Source organism: Stegastes partitus, unplaced genomic scaffold (assembly GCF_000690725.1).
Source record: "Stegastes partitus isolate 25-593 unplaced genomic scaffold, Stegastes_partitus-1.0.2 Scaffold218, whole genome shotgun sequence".
Lineage (NCBI taxonomy): Eukaryota > Metazoa > Chordata > Actinopteri > Pomacentridae > Stegastes > Stegastes partitus.
In genome coordinates this window covers 377,610-387,133 of record NW_007577949.1, presented here as the reverse complement: position 1 = coordinate 387,133, position 9,524 = coordinate 377,610, and the positions used below count along the sequence as shown (strand labels likewise).

At 37.5% G+C, this 9,524-nt stretch overlaps 1 protein-coding gene across 1 annotated transcript in view; it reads right to left on the bottom strand.

Annotated features, from left to right (window-relative positions):
* Positions 1-526: 526 nt before the first annotated feature.
* The window catches only part of pde4dip (phosphodiesterase 4D interacting protein), a 124,374-nt gene continuing 115,376 nt past the window's right edge, over positions 527-9,524 (bottom strand). Inside the window, exons 36-43 of the mRNA XM_008281005.1 lie at positions 9,223-9,357; positions 8,991-9,089; positions 7,060-7,247; positions 6,030-6,161; positions 5,509-5,638; positions 5,039-5,085; positions 4,806-4,926; positions 527-3,163 (exon numbers count right to left, since the gene is read on the bottom strand). Coding sequence (XP_008279227.1) covers positions 3,018-3,163; positions 4,806-4,926; positions 5,039-5,085; positions 5,509-5,638; positions 6,030-6,161; positions 7,060-7,247; positions 8,991-9,089; positions 9,223-9,357 — 998 coding nt within the window. The 3' untranslated portion in view covers positions 527-3,017. The remainder of the gene's footprint in view (positions 3,164-4,805; positions 4,927-5,038; positions 5,086-5,508; positions 5,639-6,029; positions 6,162-7,059; positions 7,248-8,990; positions 9,090-9,222; positions 9,358-9,524) is intronic.

The window sequence follows — 9,524 nt, the reverse complement described above, 5'->3', positions numbered from 1 at the left end:
CTAAATAACTTAATTTTTATTTATTTATTTTAATTAAAAAGACGGGAATGTATAATTTTCTGAAGGTAGGATGCTGTATCAATACAATATGTTTATGTGTGTGTGTGTGTGTGTGTGTGTGTGTGTGTGTGTGTGTGTGTGTGTGTGTGTGTACTCTATATTTAGAGATCAAACAACCATATATTTTATAATCTAATACGGAATTCAGCCTTTATAATATATGCTGTAAACTATACAGAAATTAAATCATTTACTAACGTGGGTATTCTCTTTTTTATGGCCTTGTATTTAAGCTGCTTTGAAACTGCTTCAGTGTATAAAGTTTGCTACAAAAATGAAATTGTCTTGCTACAACTTGTCGTGTTCTTCTTATTAACACATTATGTATGAATTCACTGAAATATCTTTCCCAGAATGCCAGTGGTGTTGCTTCTTGCTTGTAGAGCAATATCTTACTTTACTTGAAAGAAACTAAACACAAAGTATAAGCATAGTTGGTCCAAAAAAAGACACTTTACAAGTCAGGTATCATACCGTCTCTTTTACTAAAAATGCCTTTTCCTCTTTTAAACCCAAACATTTTAAGAAAGAGAACACACATAAAAATGCAACTCTGTTTCCACTCACAGCAATACAAAACTTGCAGCACAGCCTCTTTAATATGCATCCACATGAGATGTGGTTCCTGAAACCACCCAGACATTTTGAAAACATCCACATTTGGAAGTTGACCTTGGGAAAATTACGCAATAAATATTTCAAATTGACAATTTTACACCTTAACTGGACACAAGTTGTCCACTTTGGTTCAACTTACTACTTTGTAAATATACTAGTACAGTGCTGGTTTGCCACTTTGCCTTTTCCCCATGTTATATATAAAACTCTGATTCAGATTAAGGCAAATAGGTTTGGGCCAGTAAACCAGCTTCATACTGATTGTCAAAAGCTGAACCTTTTCATCCAAAAGTGAGTTTGTTTAAATCAATTTAACCTCAAAGAAAAAATGATATGGCACACTAACACCCAGGTCTCACGTTTGTGTAGAAAAGCAACCACCAAGGCTAGTATTGCACCGTAATCTACAAAAGTACACATCAATGAAATTATTAGAGGATATTTCATGCACAAAACTAAACTGTTAACATACTAAACAGAGAAATCATGGGGGGAAAAGTGAAAACTTAATGGAGTCAGTGCAAAATACCCAATTTCTGAAATTTCAATTTGACCAGTGAGCATCACAAGTTCTCCAGAGTGATTGTCATTGTGAGGAAAATTACAACATTTCACTAAAAAAAAAAAAGAAAGAAAAAGTTGAAGCTAATTTAAAACAACAACAACAAGAAAAAACAATAATATTGGTGTAATCCATTTTTCTGGTACCACAAATTAACTGTCATCTCTTTTGGACCATTTACTAATGTGTGTGTGTATACACTGCTGTATTCATTCAACACTGTATTCACCACTTTTAAAAAAATTCTACCTAAACTACATAAGACCAGTCTACATTAAAAAAAAAAAATGCAGTTATTTAACTCTGTAACCCTTGACCAAATTGCTCCTGCAAGCCCAACCACTGTTCATATTTATTGAACTCCCATTTTATTTGGGAAAATTGGAAAAAATAAAAATAAAAACAAAAATAAAAATCTAATCAGAAGCAATAACTCCAAAGCAAACTTCAGCCAAAATCAGAGTTGTCTCATAAAAATGAGGAAAAGCACTTCAGTTGCTGGTCTCCAGAAAAGTCCTCATAACCCCTACACACGATACCAATAATAAAACAATCACAATCATTCATGTGTACACACACACACACACACACACACACACACACACACACTAAGATGCTGGAGGCATCTATAACATGTGCTTGTTTTAATGTAATTACATTTTAGCCTGGTTTACTAAGATGCTACACATATTGGCTTTTGAACACTCCAAGTTACTATTTTAGCAGGAAGCAGATTGGTCAAACCTGTTTAATATTTAAAGAGAAGTATCTCTATGATTAACAGTAGTACCCTGGAGTTTGAGGACAGAAAGAGAAAAAAAACCCTCAACCAGAGTTTTGGGAGTAAATGCATGAGAACATCACATACGAGCTACATGACTACACTGATTATTGCTAGTTCTATGATGTGTTTTTTTTTTTTTCTTATATTATCAGTAGTTGGCCATTTTTATGACATTTCTTCTACAAATAGAGCAAAACAAAATAGATCCATGGCTTTGTTTCCACTAGCTTTCCAAACCACATGCATGTATTCTAACACTAACTTTCCAAACACAAGACTCCACAGAGGCCAAGAGGACACACTTGGCAGTTTGGTTTTGGCTTTCTTTTTTAAGTTCTTTTTTTTTTGCTGGTTTCAAGTGGATTTTTGATTCTTGAATCGCTGCTGAAATTTGAAGCTGATTTTGGCTTAATTAAAATTGGCTCCTGATTTTCATTTTCTGATTTGTAAGTTGAGAGAAAATGTAATTGAGCTTTGGAAATTTTGTTTAAAGAAAATTCCCCACTTCAAAAAAAGGCTGCCTAAACTACACAAGACCAATCTACATAAAAAAAAAAAAAAGTTGCTGTTATTTAACTCTGTAGCCCTTGACCAAATTGCCCCTGCAAGCCCAACCGCTGTTCATATTTATTGAACTCCCATTTTATTTAGGGAAAATGGAAAAAACAAAATGAAATAAAAACAAAAACCTAATCAGAAGCAATAAATCATAAGAAAACTTAAGCTAAAATCAGACTGGTCTCATATAACTGAGGAAAAGCACTTCAGTTGCTGGTCTCCAGAAAAGTCCTCATAACCCCTACACACATTATACCAATAACAAAACAATCACATCATTCATATCCATAAACTATCATGTCCCAGCCAAAAATCTAACAACACACACATTCTCAAACACTCACATGAAATGTTTCTACAGGTAATACGAAAGACAAAATTTCCAGCATTTTCTGTTTGAACAGGAAAACATGACAGTGACTAGGGGCTGCTGCATTACAGGAAAACTGCCTGCAGGGGGTGCAGCTGGTGAGGCCGGTCCTGGACCAAAGTGGAAGAAGAGATGGAGGGTGACGTTCCAGGTGTCACAACACCCCAGCCAGGAGAGAAGGTGGGCTCACAGAAGCCTCCTGTGTTTTTACCTGTAAGAAAACAGAGGACATTTTCAAGTCTCAATGGAGTTTATATCATTTCCCTAGAGCCTGCTATTGTCTAAAGCAGGGGTGGGCAATCCTGGTCCTCGAGGGCCACAATCCTGCATGTTTTAGATGTTTCCCTCTTCCAACACACCTGATTCAAATGATCAGGATCGTTATCAGGCTTCTGCAGAGCTTGATGATGAGCTGATCATTTGAATCAGGTGTGTTGGAAGAGGGAAACATTTAAAACATGCAGGACTGTGGCCCTCGAGGACCAGGATTGCCCACCCCCGGTCTAAAGGAATTACATTTTGAGAAACAGTTGTCATGTTTTTTTGTTTTTTTCCCCACTGAACAAAAACAAACTGACAGTGACAAGTGACAAGAATTAGAGTCACAGCAGAGGATGCCAACATTCTGTGGTGAGACGACTATTTTACCTCACACTTCACCCATATGTTTTAAAAATGTGTATTAAAGGTACCTGGTGGAGTTTTTAGGTCTGTTCACATCAAGGCAAGGCAATGTCATTTATATGCCACTTTTCATACCCAAAGCTAACCCACAGTTGTCACAGAGAACACAGGCAATAGTGCAGGAAACAAATGGTTAAAACAATGAAGGCAAACATACAGAAGCACACCAATAACAACACTACAACGCACAAAGCAATGCATTTTAGTCAAAAGAAAATGAATTTAAAAACTATTTTGAACAGGTAGGTCTTTAGATTGGAAGTCACCACTGTCTGAAGTCCTTTTCACAATTTGTTCCACATCAGAATTTACAACCAGCACTGCCCCCTTTAGACTGCACACTGAAAAATTGGCATAGCTCATTTTGGTGCAATATCAACACAATATCAGCTGAAGATGTTTGACTGGTGGCTTCGACAGACCGGTGAACAGTTCATCGTTGTAGCACAACCTGCTAGAGGTAAAAGCACGGTGACAGAGGGCTTTAATGTGTCAGTTGAAATTTAGCTCTGAATCCGGGGAAACGCAGAATTAATACTCTTCAAGAACAGACTATTAAGGTGAGCACAGACTTCAGTGGTTCCAAAAAATTCTACTTCTGTTTTGTCCTCATTTACCAGGAGAAAATTTTAGACTGTCCAGCTGCTAATTTGCTTGTAGTAAGAGCACCTTTGCCAACACTGAGTACTCAAGTGCTAGTATTGTCGTATTGCTCTATGTTGTCATGGGTGAAAAATGCCTTGTTTTTTACTTTTGAATGCAAGCAAAAATGGGTCTTGATGAGTATAACATGCTGCATGACTGACAGCTGCAGAAACCGAAGGATCGAATCACAGTTTTCTGAAAACTTACCTTAACTTACAAGCCAAGCACAACCATTATTTTGCTATTTGTAAAACCAAGAACACATTTTTCCATCTTAGGCAGGTTGTTAAGTTAGCTACAAGGTGAGCTGGACTTAAATTATAAAGTCTGTATGGTTTGTTGTTCAGTATTAAGCTCTTTTTACAAGAGTTAGTGTCATTACATTTCGCAAGATATTGCAGAAAAGAAATGACCTGACTGACTACATGCAAAACATTTTTAAGATGAAGATTTTCATCAAAAGCCATCAGCTTCATTGTGTGATCAGGACACTAATCAGCTCTGAGCAAAACTAGGGACTGTACCTTTAGCAGGCCAGGGGTGTGAGGAAGAGGATGAGGAACAGAAGGAGGAGAAAGGCAAGGGAGAGGAAGGAGGAATGGAGAAGGAGGCTTGGTGAAAAGAGGAAATCCTGTGTTCGTTCTCCTGAGGTGACTCAGCAAGAGTCAGGAAAGAAAAACAGCAAGAATAAAAGGTTCACATTAGGTTTCCCAGTAATGTGAAGAGAACATTCACATGTGAGAACTTATAAACTCACCTGTAAGTTGATCTTGGCTCTCCTCAAGACATCCTGTGTTCTTGACACTGCAAACAAGCAACCAGAGCATCTGTGAGTCACCATTTATTTATTCATCGGTTAAACATGCTAAATCAGTATGATGAGGAAAGTGAAGAATTGACTTAAATAACTACAGTCACTCAAAAATTCCTGTTGTAAGATGTAAAACATTTTAAAAGTTGATGAGTGGGAAGACGGAAGAGGAGCAGACTAGAGAAAACAGAGGAAACTCATGCAAGACAGCAAAACAGTCTTGCATGATCTAATCTGCAGTCGATGCCGAAAGATCATCAATAAAGTTTTATGTCTGCATTGAGAAACAAATGAAATAGCTTTAGGTAGATAGGGTTTGGTGTTTGTTGTTTTCATGCTTAAAGCCCAAAGAATGTGATGTATGGTTTTATATTTTCTAGAAACATGTAGTGTATGTGAGTGCCTGAGTGACTCACATTGGCTAACTATAAAGTGTTCCATGCTATCTTTGGTATTGTTGGAGCTCTTCACTTTTTCCATCGCATCCTTAAGAGCCTGATCTCGCTCTGAAAGCTTCAGACGGAGAGAAAGAATCTCCTCCCGGTCCTAAATGAAAAAACACATAAACATGGAAAACTCTTAGTGTATAGCCACACATCTAGATACAGGCATACATAGTAAATAAGTGTAAGATGTAGGAGTAAATGAAACTGACTTTTTGACAGTATTTCAAGGTTTGTCATTAAACGTGGAGAACTTCTATTACATTAAGATGTAAAAGATATTGGCAAGTGTCTTACTACCAAGAAATACTGAAAAAAAACAAAACAAAAGCATTGACCTCACAGGGAGGTGCAAAGAAGAATCACAAAAAGCAGACTTTAAAACCCCTAAACTGATCATGGTCCCTTTACATGTTCCATTGTATCATAGTCAAATTCAGATTCTTTTATGTACCACCAGGAAGTGTTTGTTCAGGCTTGCTGCAGGTTCTGACCTGTTTGGTTTCCTCAGAGTCTGGCAGAGCTGCTCTCCAGAACTTCTGGAGCAGAGAATCAGCCTTGTCCAGAATCTGCCGCAGAGTTTTAGTGTCCGACAGTAGCTTTTGGACAGATCCTGTGTCTGAAGGCTGAGACACACAATGCATTAGTTCAATAAAATATTTAAATACTGATTCATCTATACATTTTTCTGGCAATACGTGAGTCATGAGTTTTATCAACGTTTCTGTATCACCAGCAGCCAAAAAACTAAATAATAACATAAGGCAAAATAAATAAATAAATAAAATGGGCCAAAATAAAATACATGAACCAACATTATGAAACAAAATAATCACTTGGTGAAGAAGAAACACAAAACTAAATACATGGAATGAATAAATTGAGAAACAACAGAATCACTCATTTAAAAAAATTTTTGACACAAAACATTGAGTGTATATCGGTTATTCTTCTATTTTCACAGAGATGTAGCTTTGAATTTATTTTTTTTATGATGCATTTTAAAAATTATATTCATGTTTTTCTCATAAAATTGCATATTAGCAGGTTTAAAAAGCCTATAACATGTACATTCATAGTTCTATTTTGGCTTCTGTCTCTTTAAGGCCTCCACCTGAATAGCCCAGTCCTCTGTGATTGGTCCAGTGGGCTGTCAATGGTAGCACTAGTTATTTACTGAAACCCCCAGATCTGGGTATAGGGATGTAGTCATAGCAGAAGCGGCTCTAGTCATGAAGTACAATATTTAAAACATCTATGGATAAAGATTTGAAAACTTTACTTATAAGGGTACCATCAAATCTGAAGTGCAGTCTCATTTTGTCCACAAACAAAAACATATTCTTGTACTAAGGTCTTTTTTTTTAATAGAAGAGTTCTAAAAGTTGCTCAGTGGGGCTTTTGATCCTAGCTCTTGATTTAGATTTAATTCAAAGGAAGTAGAAGATTAATCTTGACTATTTTCTTCAAAAACCACAAGTATTGCCTGACTTTGCTGATGTTTGTGGTTCTTCAACCTCTCACCTGCTGAAGGAAGAACTCCTGTGAGGTACTCAGTGAATAAAGGATGGCTTCCATCCTATGGAGGAGGGCACTTCCCTCAAGGATCTGCTGCTGCAGAGCCTTGAAGTTATCAATGTGGCTGACTGCATGGCGGCCATTATTGTTGGCAAAGGAGTAATTTGGGACTTGCCCTTGCAAGGTTGAGGCTGCTGTGAAGAAAAACAAGAATTCAGAATAAGGACAGAAGGATGATACATGAGTTATATGTGTACTACACCCCAACTATAATAAAGGTAAGGATGCTAAGACCTCACTTATATTAGAAAATTCTGTAGAGGTGTATTTCAGTCACTCTCTTCGATTCCAAATTGTGTAACTTCACCCCCTAATGCAAATACACATTTTGTACTTTTAGGTAGATGTGCAATCCCCTTGAGAAGGTAGGAAGCTGCCACACTGGCACATTATTATTGACTTGAAAGTAATATGAATATAGATGGGTGTCTTGTGCCTTTGTTTTGGTAGTGTTTCTTCCTGTGTGTGTTTTGCTGCGCTGCTGTGTGCTCTGCATTTTCAGGCTGGTCGGGGACATGGTCGAAGAGGACTCACTCGCTCTCCACCACAACTGTTCCTCATCATAATCAGCACTCCTCTTAAGCCGGCTTCTCCCCGTGATGCAGTGCCAGATGATTCAGTGTCCTATGAGCGGTAGATCAGCTATGACTAGTTCTCGTGTTCTCGTGCTTATTGTTCATCGTTTCGTGCTTACTCTCTCATTTCATCATCTCCTTCAGAGCCTCCTCAGCCTGACGTTGTAGACCTTGCAGGCTGTAGACACACTCTGTCTAACTTTATTTTCACCATTTCACTGACTGAATGTTGGTGTTCGTGGTGGAAGACGTACTTCAACTGTTTAATATCACACACTAACAATACTGTCAAGGAATAAGACCTGCATTCATTTCATACTGAAAAGTGAAGAGTGAAAGAGGTTTTATCAGCACAATATGCTGACATTTACCTGATATCTGTTCAATGTGGCGTTTTTACTTCTGATTCGGATAGTTGAGGGAAACGCATCGCATAATGTTTAATTTGGCAGTAAAACCTGTTCCCATCACCACAACATCAGCCTTTACAGTGGTCTGCTCAAAGAATCGCTTTCTTTTGCTCCAAATAATTGTATTTATTTGTAATTTTGATTATCAAATATAGTATACAATAGTGATTGGTTCAAAATAATGTTTGAGTGCTACTCAAGATAATACATTTATATGTATATATGTTTTGTTTTTTTCTCTTAAAAAAAAGAGAGTACCAATAAGACTACCATAACAGTACTGTATTGGTAAAAGTAGCAGTATCGTTAACATCTTAACAATATCCATTCTTTACCATGTGTTCTCTAGAGCTTGGAAGAATTTGCTGGGCTTTCAGTGGATCTAATAGAGATGTTTTTACAAGGTTTCGAGGGCCTTTCTTTAACACTTACATGCAGTATGAGTGTGTGGTGCTGATGCTTCTATTTTGCACTTGACTCTTTCACAAGACTCCAAAACATCTGACTCCCCTGTTATTTTATGTTGTCTTTTTTCTTGCTAACCAATTTGCTGTGACATTTGTTCTGGTTTTGACTGCAATCCCATGTTTCACTACCTTTTCAATTACTAATTTAATCCCTGTCCATAGGAAACAGCTGGGGTGGGCTGGAGGGGAACTGGGAGAGGTTTGTTCTTGATTTAATCGAAACTGGACTTGCCAATGTAATATCATTAACACTGTAAAATGCCTCTTGATTGTAAATCAAACGATTTTGTGAAAGGAAAAGAGTGCTCCTGTGTGACATAATGATACCAAGAAAATGTGTTGTCCAAAATCATTTTGCTTTTGTAAGTAAAGATGACTGTTTTAGGTACAAGCTCACACAGTCTATCTTAACCTAAATTTCTTACCCTGATCAACTGTGTCCTCTTTATTTTTCTGCACAGAATATTGAAGAGAGCAAGGACTGACGAGTCCAGTGTCTCTCACAGGTGGAGAGAGAACGCTACCTATGGAGACAGACTTCAGTCAGTACTGACTTGGAAAATCTTCCTTTTTAATAAATCTTCTAAATTCTACTGTTGCGATCTGCTTTATTCCTCATTAGTTTAAGATACAAGTTTGTGTGTAACAGCTACTGACCACTGAAGAGCTGTCTCCTGGCTCGAGGTTGTGTGTCATTCTGTCCACTTAGCTGCTGGTCCAGCGGAATGTGGAGCGTCTTGGGGTCAAATGTGACAGTGCTGTGTTCTGGCTGCTCACCAGCACTGACCTGACCTGTGAAGAAACAGACAAACACAGATGATGAATACAAAAAGTAGCCAATACGTATGCAGAGTGTGAATTAAGAGTGCAAAAAGAAGCAGAGCTTTGAATGTGAACGAGTGGTGAATTTTGCTGGATATTTTCATGAAACAACTTAGTTATCAAATATCATTGATGTA